The 17522-nt window shown below is 41.4% G+C and overlaps 1 protein-coding gene across 1 annotated transcript; it reads right to left on the bottom strand.

Moving 5' to 3' along the window:
• Positions 1-1074: 1074 nt before the first annotated feature.
• FNDC10 (fibronectin type III domain containing 10) lies at positions 1075-14741 on the bottom strand. The gene is made up of 4 exons (XM_068135344.2): positions 14689-14741; positions 8217-8414; positions 4842-5086; positions 1075-3865 (listed from the first exon to the last, which is right to left on the bottom strand). Exons 1-4 carry the CDS (start codon positions 14708-14710, stop codon positions 2933-2935), a joined length of 1398 nt encoding a protein of 465 aa, XP_067991445.2. The 5' UTR covers positions 14711-14741; the 3' UTR covers positions 1075-2932.
• Between the last annotated feature and the right edge of the window lie 2781 nt (positions 14742-17522).

The following is a 17522-nucleotide window of genomic DNA, read 5'->3' as shown; positions in this document are numbered from 1 at the left end:
CTATACATTTTTGGAATACTCAGAGCATGAGGAATCCAAAAATTAATGTTTGCATTTGCGTAGGCACCTGCATGGCCGCCATTTTGGATTTTCAAAATTGCTGCCATAATCTATTTATAATTCCAGTAATCTCTGTGTGTATGTTTGTATGTATGTATGTATGTATGTATGTATGTATGTATGTTTGTATGTTTGTCTGTGACCGCTGTTTCTCGACAACTACCGGTCCGATATACTTGAAACTTGCCAGGTATATTGCTGGGGACCCGAGGATGTGCCTTTTCAAGGTTTCATATTAATCGGACAAGTAGTTACCGAGCTATGTCCAAAAAACGATTCAACCAATCAGAGAGCAGCGAGCTATCACGTGTGCCGAACGTGGCGAACAGACTCTGCCTCGGACGGCACATTTGAGAGCGTATTCATTTATTTCACGTTGGAAAACTATGTTGCCGTTAAACTATGTTTTAAAACTAATTAAAACTAATTTGCGATTCATCGTAACTGCGATTTGCGACCTTCCGGACAGTGAAGACTTCACTTCCGGCAGCCAATCACAGAACGCTTTGTTGCGTAGGCGTGGCCGATGTGAGAGCGAGCCGAGCCGAGCGCGTGCGCCATTACGGTTCGTAATTCGATTTCTTCCGGAGAAAATAATAATTTCTCGATTTCTTATGCGCATTATTTCTCCCAATTCAGTCAGAGCGAAGGGCGGAAGTGAAGAGCATTGTTTTTTTTGTTTACGGGCGTACGGGCGTACGGGCGGGGTAGAGCGTACGGGTAGCGTTTTTTTTTTTTTTTGGCAAGGAACGGGCACCCACGTACGGGCATGCCCTAGTATACATAATTTGCGCTATCTCGGCTTCGAGTCAACCTAGAATCTTGGCGGTATGACGTCATCGTGCCTGAGTGTACCTTCTGTGCTGCGACCTCATGTTTCTCTTCGACCAATGGTGCAAATGTCCCTACTTCCACAATATTGACAAGATTTGCTTACGATTTGTTTTATATCTCTCCCACCCCCACCCCCCCCCCCCCTTCCCACGCCTCCTCCCCCCAAGCCCTCTCCCTCCCACACTTCTCCCTGCTCTCAAATGTTGTGTTTGTGTGCTTCCCCTTCTCTCCCCATCTTGTCTTCCGCTCCCTCTTTTTATATATTTTGTTTGTCTGGTTGATTTGTTTGTGAAATAAATGTTAGCTCTTTCACGAGCCTCGATCCAGTATGCAAAAAAATATATATATATATATGCGAATCCTATGTTTTCTGGGAAGTGTTATGATTTATGGGAGCGAGACATGGATAATGAACGTAGAGCAGCAACGAAGGCTGGAAAGGGTGGAAATGCGAATGGTTCGGTGGATGTGCGGAGTATCGTTGAGAGAGAGGAAGACAAATGATGAATTGTGAAAGATGATGGGAATAGAGCCTGTGATTGATGCTGTGAAGAGGAACAGGTTGAGATGGTTTGGTCATGTGTTGAGGAAGGATGAAAGTGACTGGTTGAGAAGAGTGATGGAAATGAATGTAGAAGGAAGTAGAGGACGGGGAAGACCGAGAAAGACTTGGCTAAAGATGGTGGAAGAAGAAATGCGGGCAAGGGGGTTAACAAGGAGAGATGCAGAAAATAGGGCAAAATGGAGACGATTGTCATGGGGACCGCAAGGCTAACCCCCGCTCTAGCAGGGAAAATGGCCTTAAAATGCATGTTGTTGTTTTGTTGTTGACTAGAAGCCGAGATAGTGCAAAATATGCATTTTATGGCGGCCATTTTGAAAATCCAAAATGGCGGCCATGCAGGTGTCTGTGCAAATGCCAACATTGATTTTCGGATTCTCCATGCTCTGGTGATTCCAAAAATGTACAGGTTTGCTAATCTCCCAAAATTTTGAACGACATTATATTTGTTAACATAGTGAATCTGACTAAAAAGGGAGAGCTGGAAACAAGGCCTCATTGAACCAACGTACTCGCAAAGCATGATGGGAAAATAATTATTCAGCTGCTTATCTACATCTTGGCCGATTATTTTTTAAGAGCGAAGTTTTGATTTGAGTGCAGGAAGTGGAACACGAGTCGTGTGTGGTGTGTGTGTGTCCAGGAAGTGAACAATTAGATGGTTTCCTGAAGAGTACCGGAGTGAATTAGTGACAGGAACCTTTGTGCCTTTCGCTAAACCACTCCTGATAGATTTCAAACATTTCAAAGTAATTTGTCTCAACGTCACATGAGAACTCCCAAACATTCTCCATGCCTGCCAAACCCACTTCCAATCAAATGGAGGAACACGTCGTCTGGGATTTATGGTGACACCCAGGAAGTGCTGAAGCTGGAGTGGCGAGTGTGGTTGGATATGTTGGAGCGTTTGTACAATCTGCGATTATCCATCATACGATTGTGATCACAACCGTCAATACCTGGTGATACATGTGAATGAAGAACTAGTACGATTTCGCATCCACAACATACTTATCAAACCCATGGGTCCTGAGGCTGAGGCCCTCCCTCGTCAACCCGGAAAACACCACTCTACAGGACAGCAACATACATGTTCACATGTTACAAATGCACCACAGAGTTTAACAATCAATTAACTAGCTCCAACTACCATAACTAACGAAAGCTTTCATCACAATATTTTGCCATTGGCTTCGGTGAAGCTTGAAGCAACTTTTAGATGTTCAATAAATAAATAAAAACCTCAAGCAAACACCAAACTACCTTGGAAGCTTGATGTCGATTCTGAGATGCACATCTGCCCCTGGGGCAGCCCAGTGGGACATGCTGGTATCATGGCATGTGGTCGTGCTAGTATCGTATTGTGCAATGCACTTTGAAGCATACCTTCAAATTCTGGCAGCACAAGTAAAAGAGTCTTCCCAACTTGTGTCCCTAACTGAAATGCAGCTACCAACATCACAACGGCCCAATGTCTCACTCCAAAATGGCCGCCGTAGATCCTGGGAGATCTTCCTTACGGTCTGGTGGTGTCACCATGTTTTCCGTAATGTAGGCGACGAGGAGGCAGATGAGCACCAGCATGACGCATACTGCCCCACCCACCGTAGCCATGGCGACCACTACGTGACGCACAGGTGAAGGGTCGAGCATGAAGGTCATACACTGCCGTCTCCGGCGAGCAGCATGTTGGTCCTTCCTGGATTTATCATTCTCTCGCTTGGTTGTTTTTTGTTTGTCCTTCTTTCCAGTTGGCTGCTCGATGCTGTACTCAATGTTTTTGTCATTCTCACGGTTGACACCTTCCAGTCTTGTTTGCTCCCCAAGAGGTCTCCTCTTCCCTGGTTCCACGGCAGCGATTCGATTTTCCTTCACGTGACTCCCATTCCCCTCTCTCTGGTTTTCATCGATTTCTGCTTCTTCTTCTTCTTCGGCTGCCTCTTCTGGTTGCAACACCTGGGTCACACAGACCACATATTCGACCCCCTTGTGGAGACCTCTCAAACGAAAGCCACCGCAGCTTGGAGTCAGCTTTACTCTCCCGCAAGAAAACCACGCAACTAGGCCCCTCCACAAGCAACTTAGCTCAAGATGGCTATCGTCACCACCGCCTCCATCAAAATTCCCTAAGTATCCCTCTCCCTTTGATTCACCAGCCTCCATGGAATCTTCTTCTGACGTATTCATTGCGTGGTCCAAGATGGACGCCGTATGATGTACAATTGGGCTCCGTTCGTTTGCACTCATCGCAGAATGACCCGTGGCAGTCGTACCGTGACCTCCCAGAGACGAGTTGTTCGGCTGTGTTGGCTCCACATTGACACCATAGAGTGAGAAATTCATAACGGCATCACTGAACGCGTTCACAAGATCCATCCTGCCTTGGGCCCATTGCCCCCTCCTCCATGCCTGCAATCCACCAAAGAACAAACAAGAAGACGTCATGCGGAGCACGATACTTGCAAAATCCGCCCCGCACCCCCAAGAAAAAAAAAATTCCATTGATACAGCAAACTGTCCATTTCATCAACATTAAAATTGACAATCTTGATCAAAGCTCGGGTCAGCAGGAACAAAAGTGACGATTTTTCATATGAAAAATGATGATTTTGTAAGGTTGACCTTGAGTTGATCTTTCATCTTTTGACCTCAAAAAAAGTTAGTTTCCCTATTTAGTGACTCAATGTGCAAATCCTGTTCAATTTTCAAGTCAATCGGATGAAAATTGAGGATTTTAAAAACTTGGCCTATGTTGACCTTTTGGCCTATGTTGACCTTAAAAATAGTTGGTGGTTGAATTCAGTGAACGTATACTCTTAGAATTTCAAGTCAATCAAATGAAAATTGGTGATTTTAGAAGTTCGGCCAATGTTGACCTTTTGGCCTACGTTCACCTAAAATATAATTTGTGGTTGAATTCAGTGACCAGATATGCAACTCCACTTCAAATTTCAAGTCAATTGGATGAAAATTGAGGATTTTAGAAATTTGGCCTATGTTGACCTTTTGGCCTATGTTGACCTTTTGACGTTTTGACCCCAAAAACAATAGGCTTCTCAATTGGGACGAGCTATACAGCTTGGTGAAGTTTCGTGACGATCGGTTTAGAATTGTGACCTGTAGGCCGGTGACAAACAAACAGACAAACAGAACCACAAACGCAACCGACCAATATACTTGAAAAATCTTCGATTTTACAACTAACAAGTTACATTTTTTTTTTGTAAAATGCTCTCCTCACCCCCACCCAATAAAATCAAAATGTACGAGGAAATTACTAATACGTATAATGTATAATGCAAGGATTCATCGACACACTACTTTCCCTACCCTCCTTCTCTTCCCTCAAAACAGAATACCCTCAAAGCCATTTTGTGAACCCTACCATTCGACGTTGGAGAGCTGGACCTCCGCCTGGCCGCCAATCATCGGTCCACGAGTCTGGTGGATCCCAGCGCAGGAAGGCTCCGCGATGGGGGTCCAGGTCCAGCTGCAGGTGACCGGACGCCGAGTTGAGCCGGCGGCAAGAGAGGGACGGAAGGCAGGGAGGGCCAGGTGGACCTCGACGAAAGGCCACGCACGATCCACCATCGTTTTCTCCATCTTGCGAGCCAGACAATTCGCTCAGAACTGGAAAACAAACCGAAGTGTTTTCATTAGTCAAAATTGGGGACCACCATGACCACCTGATTGAGAACTTCGGCTGTGGTCACAGATTGTATAGTTGGTGGGGGTTGCAAGAGGGACACAAAAAATGACCCTGTTCATTTCTTCTATTTTTTTTACTCTTATTTGAGTTTGTACAACTTATTTGTACTCTTATTAACTTAACTCTTATTTGTACAACAACAACAAAAAAAAAATACATGGCTCTTTCTTGATGGCAATCCTGTACGTGCTAAATCAATGTTTTTTGTTTCTTTGTTTGTTTTTTTTGTTTGTTTTTGTATACAAGATCGAGGCTCGTGAAAGAGCTAACATTAATCACACAAAAAGTCAAACCGACACATAAAACACAAAATAAGGGGAGCGGTAGACAAGATGGGGAAAGAGGAGGAAGGACACAAACACAACATTTGAGAGCAGGGACATCGAGAAAACTGTGGGAGGGAGAGGGCTTGGAGGGAGGTGGGTGAGGTATAAAACATATGGACACTGCAAGGACTTCCAGGAAAGAAGTTGGAATTTCAAAAAAGTGGATCTGGGGTGAATTAGCGGGGGTAGAAAAGATCAAGGTTTTGGATGGGGGAAGATAGGAGATGGTGGTCAACAGCTGTTTTAAAGACCTGGAGGGAGGAGTGGGATTGAAGGGAGTGCAGGAGTTTGTTCCAGGGGCGGGAAAAAAGGGGAATGAAAGAGTGAAGGTGAGCAGAGAGCCGAGATTTTGGCAGTTTAATCATAAGAGGGTTGATGGCAGATCTTGTGCGACCAGTAGGAATATTTGGGGGACAGAGCACAGAGAGAGCTGGGGGGGCAAGGCCGGAGATGAGTCGGTAGAAGACAGAAAGACCACCGACCTGCTGGCGGTGAGTGAGTGAAAGGCCCCCGGAGTTAGCTTCATCGCAGGAGATTCCAATGATTCTGAAAGCTTTGGTTTCAACAGCGTGAAGCCGAACTAGGTGTGAGGCAGGAGCACCAGCCCATAGGGGAGAACAGTATTCCATTGAGCTGCGGATGAAAGCCTTGTATGTGGTGAGGAGCTCAGGTGTGCCAAGGAAGGACTTCACACGATGGAGGATGCCCAGTCGCGACTGGCTTTGGAGGCCAGCTTGGAAATGTGGTTTTCCCAGGAAAGATCATGGCAGATAGTGAGACCCAAAAGCTTGAGCAACAGAACTTCTTGGAGAGGATTGTTGAGAAAGTAGATGGGAGGGTTTTCCAGTCGGTCTTTTCGGAGAGACATAGTAAGAGTGTGGGATTTGTCAGGATTGAAAGACATGTTCCACTTGTTTGACCAGTCTGTGATTTTGTCCAGGTCTGCAGAGAGTGAGGAGGCTGAAGACTGCCGATCTGAGGGATGAGGAATGGAGCGGCAGAGAGTGGAGTCATCAGAAAAGAGATAGAGAGGATTTTCCAGAGTCGGAGAGATCATTGATGAAGACCAGAAAAAGCACAGGGCCCAGAACACTGCCTTGGGGAACTCCAGCCAGAATAGGAAGGGGAGATGAGAGAAATCCATTCAGGGCCACATGTTGACTACGACCAGAGAGCAAGTCCGCAAGCCAAGCGTGGAGATTTCCATGGATACCATAGGAGGAGAGTTTGGTGAGCAGAGTTGGGTGCCAGACCGTATCGAAGGCACGTGATATGTCGAGGGAGACAGCTCTGATTTCCTGTTTGGCGTTGACGACCTCCATCCATTGTTGAGACAGCAGAAGCACCATGTCCAGAGTAGAATGACCTGGTCTGAATCCAAATTGATGATCGGAGATCAAGCCATTGGAGAAGAGGAAGGATTTGATATCCAAAGCAATGATGGATTCCATGACTTTGCTGATAATTGGGAACAGGCTGATTGGTCTGTAGTTGCAAGGATCTGTTTTTGCACCTTTTTTGTGTAAAGCGGTGATGTTTGCTGATTTCCAAGATGCTGGCAGATGACCTTGAGCAAAAGAGAGGGTGAAAAGAACAGAGAGAGGGTGAGATAGAGCGGCAGAGCAGGATTTTAGGACCCGTTGGGTGATGCCGTCTAGGTCCAGTTGCAGAATCAGAGTCGAGGTTTGACAAAAACTTCTCCACCTTGTCAGGAGAGAAGGAAACAGAGTCCAGGAGCAGTTGGGCAGTTTGCTAAGGTATGCGGGTTTCAGCAAGTGTAACGGAGCACTCCTTGGTCTCAAAAGATCCACCTTTGTGTGTGTGTGTGTGTTTTGTTTTTTTTGTGTGTGTGTGTGTGTGTGTGTGTGTGGTGTGTGTAAGAGAGAGAGAGAGAGCAGAGTAAGTGCTGCAATGTTGTTGGGGTGATAAATGATCAAAATATTCAAAATTACTGTTCCATAATGATGATTCATTGCCACGGACTTCAATCTTGAGCCAATGTTTGTGCCTCCACCAGTGACGTTATTTGTCTGGCCCTTCATCGCCCATGATATACCAAAGTTTGTTCATGGCAATAAAAATATGAGGGTCTGAGGGAGTCTGTGGGGGTTTGAGCGAATGTTGCTCCTTCAGTACCTGTGGTGCTATTTTTGTAAATACATGGCACACAAGAGAGTGTTTCAAGGAGGCTGCCATTTTGGAATTGCATAACATGCTGCCCCCTTGTGACATTAACTTGCACACAATCCAATAAATATGACTTTATGATGTACAATTAAAAAAATTAATACTTCAATTGACAAACCTGTTGTGTCTCTTTGAGGGAAATGTATAGTTTCCCAATCAATAACAAAATCGTTTTCATGTATACATTCAAAAAGTCGATTTAAACTGATAATCACAAAGTCAACTTGAACTTTGAATGTTGGAATAAGTTTGCTCCTCTGTGTCTCATGCCCCTCCCCTTTAAACAATTTTGTCCCGCCCCTAAAACACTCAAAATATATAATGGGTCCACATCTGGAAATGTAAAACCCGCCTCATGTTTCCATAATTAGGCACAAAGTCAAACAAATTTCAATGTTAAAGTTCGTTTGCTCATTATTTGGAATACTTTGCCCCCCCCCCCCCCCTCGGCAAATTTCATGCTTTCACCACAAAGTGCACAATTTTCCAGGTAAGCAGCTGGACTACAACATGACGTTGTGATTATTTGAGTGTTTACCCGTGTACACGCAGGGCTTCCCCGGTTCTATGGTCGGCTGGGCGATGTCACTTTCTGGTAGGGACGTCACCGTGACTGGCCGGTTGGCAGGGCTTACTGGCAAGGTTGCCACCCAGGGGGCGACCAATGCCATGCACGTTGCCAGTAAAGGAATGATCGATGGCATGTCCATCTGCCCCAGATGATGGCCCCAGATACCTGCAGAAAGGCATAGATCTCTGTACCTGTCTCAATTTCACGTCCATCATCTGATTTGTGTGACCTGTCTGCTGCTCATTCGACTTCAGACAGGCCACGTTTTCATTCACTTGATGAAGATCAAACTGTCCAAACAGTGATGACCCCACCACTCCTAAACATTATTCCTTTCTGTTCCAAATTTTAATCCCATTACCCCTAACTATTTATTATCCACAACTACTCATTCATTCATTAATTCATTCTTCCACACCTTGCGACTCAATAATCCACAGCTTGTCCCATTACCCCGAGGCCGAGCTCATACAATGCAATTCTCGTCAAACATGCCAATCGCTCAGACCAAATATCACAATTTACCAGTCGTTTTTACCACATAATCCCTTGTTTATCAATCATTCACCACCAATACCTTATTTTCCAATCACTTTTACAAATCATTCACATCTTAATACCTCGTTTATCAATCACTGTCCAATATCTCATTTTCAATCACTTTTACCAATCATTCACGGCTCAATCCCTCGTTTATCAATCATTCACTGCCCAGTACCTCGTTTTTCAATAATTCATTGCCCAACATCTCTTATCAATCACTGTTACCAATCATTCACTGCCCAATATCCCATTTATCAATCATTCACTGCCCAATATCTCATTTTCCAAACACTTTTACCAATCAATCATGGCTTAATCCCTCGTTTATCAATCATTCACTGCCCAATATCCCATTTTCCAAACACTTTTACCAATCATTCATGGCTTAGTCCCTCGTTTATCAATCATTCACTGCCCAATATCTCATTTTCCAATCACTGTTACCAATCATTCACTGCCCAATATCCCATTTATCAATTATTCACTGCCCAATATCTCATTTATCAATCATTCACTGCCCAATATCTCATTTTCCAAACACTTTTACCAATCAATCATGGCTTAGTCCCTCGTTTATCAATCATTCACTGCCCAATATCCCATTTTCCAAACACTTTTACCAATCATTCATGGCTTAGTCCCTCGTTTATTAATCATTCACTGCCCAATATCTCATTTTCCAAACACTTTTACCAATCAATCATGGCTTAATCCCTCGTTTATCAATCATTCACTGCCCAATATCCCATTTATCAATCATTCACTGCCCAATATCTCATTTTCCAAACACTTTTACCAATCATTCACTGCCCAATATCCCATTTATCAATCATTCACTGCCCAATATCTCATTTTCCAATCACTGTTACCAATCATTCACTGCCCAATATCCCATTTATCAATCATTCACTGCCCAATATCTCATTTTCCAAACACTTTTACCAATCAATCATGGCTTAGTCCCTCGTTTATCAATCATTCACTGCCCAATATCCCATTTTCCAAACACTTTTACCAATCATTCATGGCTTAGTCCCTCGTTTATTAATCATTCACTGCCCAATATCTCATTTTCCAAACACTTTTACCAATCAATCATGGCTTAATCCCTCGTTTATCAATCATTCACTGCCCAATATCCCATTTTCCAAACACTTTTACCAATCATTCATGGCTTAGTCCCTCGTTTATTAATCATTCACTGCCCAATATCTCATTTATCAATCGCTTTTATCAATCATTCACTGCCTAATATCTCATTTATCAATCACTTTTACCAATCATTCACAGCTTAGACCCTCATTTATCAATCGCTTTTATCAATCATTCACTGCCTAATATCTCATTTATCAATCACTTTTACCAATCATTCACAGCTTAGACCTTCATTTATCAATCATTCACTGCCTAATATCTAACTTTCCAATCGCTTTTACCAATCATTCACGGCTTAATCCCTCGTTTATCAATCATCCACTGCCCAATATCTCATTTATCAATCATTCACTGCCCGGTACCTCATTTTTCAATCATACATTGCCCAATATCTTATTTATCAATCACTTTGACCAACCATTCACAGCTTAGACCCTCATTTATCAATCATTCACTGCCAAATATCTCATTTATCAATCATTCACTGCCTGGTACCTCATTTTTCAATCATACATTGCCCAATATCTTATTTATCAATCACTTTGACCAACCATTCACAGCTTAGACTCTCATTTATCAATCATTCACTGCCAAATATCTCATTTATCAATCTTTCACTGCCTGGTACCTCATTTTTCAATCATACATTGCCCAATATCTCATTTATCAATCACTTTGACCAACCATTCACAGCTTAGACTCTCATTTATCAATCATTCACTGCCAAATATCTCATTTATCAATCTTTCACTGCCCGGTACCTCATTTTTCAATCATACATTGCCCAATATCTCATTTATCAATCATTCACTGCCCGGTACCTCATTTATCAATCATTCACTGCCCAATATCTCATTTATCAATCATTCACTGCCCGGTACCCAATTTTTCAATCATACATTGCCCAATATCTCATTTATCAATCACTTTTACCAATCATTCACAGCTTAACCCCTCATTTATCAATCATTCACTGCCCAATATCTCATTTATCAATTGCTTTTATCAATCATTCACTGCCCAATATCTCATTTATCAATCATTCACTGCCCAGTATCCAATTTTTCCATCATACATTGCCCAATATCTCATTTATCAATCACTTTTAACAATCATTCACAGCTTAACCCCTCATTTATCAATCATTCACTGCCCAATATCTCATTTATCAATTGCTTTTATCAATCATTCACTGCCCAATATCTCATTTATCAATCATTCACTGCCCAGTATCCAATTTTTCAATCATACATTGCCCAATATCTCATTTATCAATCATTCACTGCCCAGTATCCAATTTTTCAATCATACATTGCCCAATATCTCATTTATCAATCACTTTTACCAATCATTCACAGCTTAACCCCTCATTTATCAATCATTCACTGCCCAATATCTCATTTATCAATCATTCACTGCCCAGTATCCAATTTTTCAATCATACATTGCACAATATCTCATTTATCAATCACTTTTACCAATCATTCACAGCTTAACCCCTCATTTATCAATCATTCACTGCCCAATATCCCATTTATCAATTGCTTTTATCAATCATTCACTGCCCAATATCTCATTTATCAATCATTCACTGCCCAGTATCCAATTTTTCAATCATACATTGCCCAATATCTCATTTATCAATCACTTTTAACAATCATTCACAGCTTAACCCCTCATTTATCAATCATTCACTGCCCAATATCTCATTTATCAATCACTTTTACCAATCATTCACAGCTTAACCCCTCATTTATCAATCATACATTGCCCAATATCTCATTTATCAATCACTTTTACCAATCATTCACAGCTTAACCCCTCATTTATCAATCATTCACTGCCCAATATCTCATTTATCAATCACTTTTACCAATCATTCACAGCTTAAACCCTCATTTATCAATCATACATTGCCCAATATCTCATTTATCAATCACTTTTACCAATCATTCACAGCTTAACCCCTCATTTATCAATCATTCACTGCCCAATATCTCATTTATCAATCACTTTTACCAATCATTCACAGCTTAACCCCTCATTTATCAATCATTCACTGCCCAATATCTCATTTATCAATCACTTTTACCAATCATTCACAGCTTAACCCCTCATTTATCAATCATTCACTGCCCAATGTCTCATTTATCAATTGCTTTTATCAATCATTCACTGCCCAATATCTCATTTATCAATCATTCACTGCCCAGTATCCAATTTTTCCATCATTCACTGCCCAATATCTCATTTATCAATCATTCACTGCCCAGTATCCAATTTTTCCATCATACACTGCCCAATATCTCATTTATCAATCATTCACTGCCCAGTATCCAATTTTTCCATCATTCACTGCCCAATATCTCATTTTCAATCACTTTTACCAATCACTCACAGCTTAAACCCTCATTTATCAATCATTCACTGCCAAATATCTCATTTTCCAATCACTGTTACCAATCATTCACTGCCCAATATCTCATTTATCAATCACTCACTGCCCGGTACCTCATTTTTCCATCATACATTGCCCAATATCTCATTTATCAATCACTTTTACCAATCATTCACAGGTTAAACCCTCATTTATCAATCATTCACTGCCTAATATCTCATTTATCAATCGCTTTTACCAATCATTCACAGCTTAGATCCTCATTTATCAATCATTCATTGCCTAATATCTCATTTATCAATCACTTTTATCAATCATTCACTGCCTAATATCTCATTTATCAATCATTCATTGCCTAATATCTCATTTATCAATCGCTTTTACCAATCATTCACAGCTTAGATCCTCATTTATCAATCATTCACTGCCCAATATCTCATTTATCAATCATTCACTGCCCAATATCTCATTTATCAATCATTCACTGCCCAATATCTCATTTATCAATCACTCACTGCCCGGTACCTCATTTTTCCATCATACATTGCCCAATATCTCATTTATCAATCACTTTTACCAATCATTCACAGGTTAAACCCTCATTTATCAATCATTCACTGCCTAATATCTCATTTATCAATCGCTTTTACCAATCATTCACAGCTTAACCCCTCATTTATCAATCATTCACTGCCTAATATCCCATTTATCAATCACTTTTACCAATCATTCACAGCTTAACCCCTCATTTTTCCATCATTCACTGCCTAATATCCCATTTATCAATCACTTTTACCAATCATTCACAGCTTAACCCCTCATTTATCAATCATTCACTGCCTAATATCTCATTTATCAATCACTTTTACCAATCATTCACAACTTTGACCTCATTTATCAATCATTCACAGCTTAAACCCTCATTTATCAATCATTCACTGCCTAATATCCCATTTATCAATCACTTTTACCAATCATTCACAGCTTAAACCCTCATTTATCAATCATTCACTGCCCAGTACCTCATTTTTCCATCATACACTGCCCAATATCTCATTTATCAATCAATTTTACCAATCATTCACAGCTTAAACCCTCATTTATCAATCATTCACTGCCCAATATCTCATTTATCAATCACTTTTACCAATCATTCACAGCTTTGACCTCATTTATCAATCATTCACAGCTTAAACCCTCATTTATCAATCATTCACTGCCTAATATCTCATTTATCAATCACTTTTACCAATCATTCACAACTTTGACCTCATTTATCAATCATTCACAGCTTAAACCCTTATTTATCAACCATTCACTGCCTAATATCTTATTTATCAATCACTTTTACTAATCATTCACAGCTTAAACCCTCATTTATCAATCATTCACTGCCTAATATCTCATTTGTCAATCACTTTTACCAATCATTCACAGCTTAAACCCTCATTTATCAATCATTCACTGCCTAATATCTCATTTATCAATCACTTTTACCAATCATTCACAGCTTAAACCCTCATTTATCAATCATTCACTGCCTAATATCTCATTTGTCAATCACTTTTACCAATCATTCACAGCTTAAACCCTCATTTATCAATCATTCACTGCCTAATATCTCATTTATCAATCACTTTTACCAATCATTCACAGCTTAAACCCTCATTTATCAATCATTCACTGCCCAATATCTCATTTATCAATCATTCACAGCTTAAACCCTCATTTATCAATCATTCACTGCCCAATATCCCATTTATCAATCATTCACAGCTTAAACCCTCATTTATCAATCATTCACTGCCCAATATCCCATTTATCAATCATTCACAGCTTAAACCCTCATTTATCAATCATTCACTGCCCGGTACCTCATTTTTCCATAATACACTGCCCAATATCCCATTTATCAATCATTCACTGCCCGGTATCTCATTTATCAATCATTCACAGCTTAAACCCTCATTTATCAATCATTCACTGCCCGGTACCTCATTTTTCCATAATACACTGCCCAATATCTCATTTATCAATCAATTTTACCAATCATTCACAGCTTAAACCCTTATTTATCCATCATTCACTGCCTAATATCTTATTTATCAATCACTTTGACCAATTATTCACTGCCCAATCCCTCATGTCAAATCCTTCATTTATCATTTATCAATCAATCCCTTTATTAATAATTTTTATCAATCATTCATGGCTTAATCCCTCGTTTATATATCAACAATTTACCATCATCATTCATCGTTTACCAATCTCTAAAGTACCGCTCCTTCACTTCCAAATCACTAATTTACCAATCCTTTACTGCCCAATCCCTCGTTTAATTACCTCGCAAAGCCGCGCGATTCATGCCACCTTCAGCAATCCCTCTTCTTCTTCTTCGCTATAATCTTAAAATACGTACTCCTCTTCTTTATGACAATTCAAAATTAGCTTCTCCTCTTTACTTCAAACATCCACGTCCACGTTCATATTTTTCCCATTTTAATCATTTGTCTTTCATTTGAAACGTCATATTTTATTTCTCAAATAATCTACATGTTTTTATTTTCTTTTGTTTTCGTCCTTGTTATCTTGTTTTGTGTATTCTTATTTATATTTGCAGTCCCTCCGAGAACATTTCACTATTCGTACGTAGGTTTCAAACTATAACATCGTGTTTTTTTTTTTTAATGTAAGTTCTCGTTTCCTTTTGCTCCGAGGACATTTACACGTGGTTTAAGCGACAGTTAGTTCTTGAGGTGTATAAAACGATTATGTGAGTTTAACTGGTTCCGTTCTCGTTTACTTTTTACGTCAAAGCGACACAACGCACAATAAGATTGAATATTAAGTTTAGTTACCTAACCTCCGTACATTCATGATATTTTAAAAAATAATCTCGTACAATTGCTCGATTCTGATGTTTGCCATTTATCTGTACAAAAGGATACATTGTTTAGTCGCATTATATTACCTTCCGCTTTGAGCTCCCTTTTCTTTATTACATGTTTCGTCCATATAGTATGGCAATACATAGACAAGTTTTCTTCCTTCTCAAAAATTTACGACGTCACTGTTTAGTGACGTAAGAGCGTTGAATATGTTGGACAAAATATTTTTGTCTCGGAAATAAATGTATTTATTAGTATTACGTACACAAATATAGCGGAAAATTACCCCCATCCACTCTTCTACCATTAAACCTCTCTTCATTTTCTAAATATGGATTTTCTCTGTTTGACCACCCTTCCCTCTTTCCTCTCCGTACGTAATAAATAGATGTCACCGAATTAAATCATATTGAGGAACTAGAACGCCACTCAGTAGAGCGCATACTCCCGCCGTGGGTTTAGTTGGAATAATAGGTTTTGTTTCACATCCCCTCTCCCCAAAACAGTATATGAAAAACAAAGTACAGACCTTGTCAACTTGTCAACTACAGACCAATCAGTCTGGCATTTCACTCAGGTCGACTGGGACGGTTTTCAAGCAGCCATCAATCGTCTGGATTGGTCTCCCATCTCCACTGCCTCTGACATCAATTCTTCCTGTGAATTCTTCCAAAGCAAACTGATCTCTCTCATGCACAGATTTATCCCATCTCGCCTTCAGTTGTCTTACCCTTCCTCCCGTCCATGGTACACTGAATCTTGTGGTGAGGCAGTTGCCCTGAAACAACTTGCCTTTGCCTCTTGGAAGGTTAATCCAACTGAAGGCAATCTCAGTTCCTTCCACCAAGCTCGGAACAAGTGTGTGTCTACCCTCAGGAGTGCCAGGAAGCACTATCTCTCCTCACTCAAGAATGAACTCTCAAACCTGTCTCCTTCCTCCAAATCCTGGTGGCGTCTGGTCAAATCCGTTTCTGGTGTTTGTTCCCCCCTCCATCCCCTCCCTTACCTCAAATGGCCACACAGTTGACATCGCACGTGACAAAGCCGAATGCCTCAACTCTGTGTTTGCCTCAAAATCCTTAGTCCCAAACCCATCTCTCTCTGTTCCCACCTTTCCCAGTCGAACCCAACTGCTCCTGGACTCTGTGACCTTCTCTCCTGACAAGGTGGAGGAGTTTTTGTCAAACCTCGACTCTGATTCTGCAACTGGACCAGACGGCATCAGCCCACGGGTCCTAAAATCCTGCTCTGCCGCTCTATCTCACCCTCTCTCTGTTCTTTTCACCCTATCTTTTGCTCAAGGTCATCTGCCAGCATCCTGGAAATCAGCAAACATTACCGCTTTACACAAAAAAGGTGCAAAAACAGATCCTTGCAACTACAGACCAATCAGCCTGCTCCCAATTATCAGCAAAGTCATGGAATCCATCATTGCTTCGGATATGAAATCTTTCCACTTCTCCAATGGCTTGATCTCTGATCATCAATTTGGTTTCAGACCAGGTCACTCTACTCTGGACATGCTGCTTCTGCTGTCTCAACAATGGATGGAGGTCCTCAATGCCAAACAGGAAATCAGAGCTGTCTCCCTTGACATATCACGTGCCTTCGATACGGTCTGGCACCCAGCTCTGCTCACCAAACTCTCCTCCTATGGTATCCATGGAAATCTCCATGCATGGCTTGCGGACTTCCTCTCTGGTCGTCGTCAACGTGTGGCCCTGAATGGATTTCTCTCATCTCCCCTTCCTGTTCAGGCTGGAGTTCCCCAAGGCAGTGTGCTGGGCCCTGTGCTTTTTCTGGTCTTTATCAATGATCTCTCCGACTCTCTGGAAAATCCTCGCTATCTCTTTGCTGATGACTCCACTCTCTGCCGCTCCATTCCTCTTCCCGCAGATCGGCAGTCTGCAGCCTCCTCACTCTCTGAAGACCTGGACAAAATCACAGACTGGTCAAACAAGTGGAACATGTCTTTCAATCCTGACAAATCTCACACTCTTACCATGTCTCTCCGAAAAGATCGACTGTACAACACTCCCATCTACTTTCTCAACAATCCTCTCCAAGAAGTTCTGTCGCTCAAGCTTTTGGGTCTCACTATCTGCCATGTTCTTTCTTGGGAAAACCACATTTCCAAGCTGGCCTCCAAAGCCAGTCGCTGACTGGGCATCCTCCGTCGTGCGAAGTCCTTCCTAGGCACACCTGAGCTCCTCACCACATACAAGGTTTCATCCGCAGCTCAATGGAATACTGTTCTCCCCTATGGGCTGGTGCTCCTGCCTCACACCT

This window comes from Myxine glutinosa, chromosome 14, assembly GCF_964187855.1.
Source record: "Myxine glutinosa chromosome 14, kmMyxGlut1.1, whole genome shotgun sequence".
Lineage (NCBI taxonomy): Eukaryota > Metazoa > Chordata > Myxini > Myxiniformes > Myxinidae > Myxine > Myxine glutinosa.
This window is presented reverse-complemented; position numbering and strand designations above follow the sequence as displayed.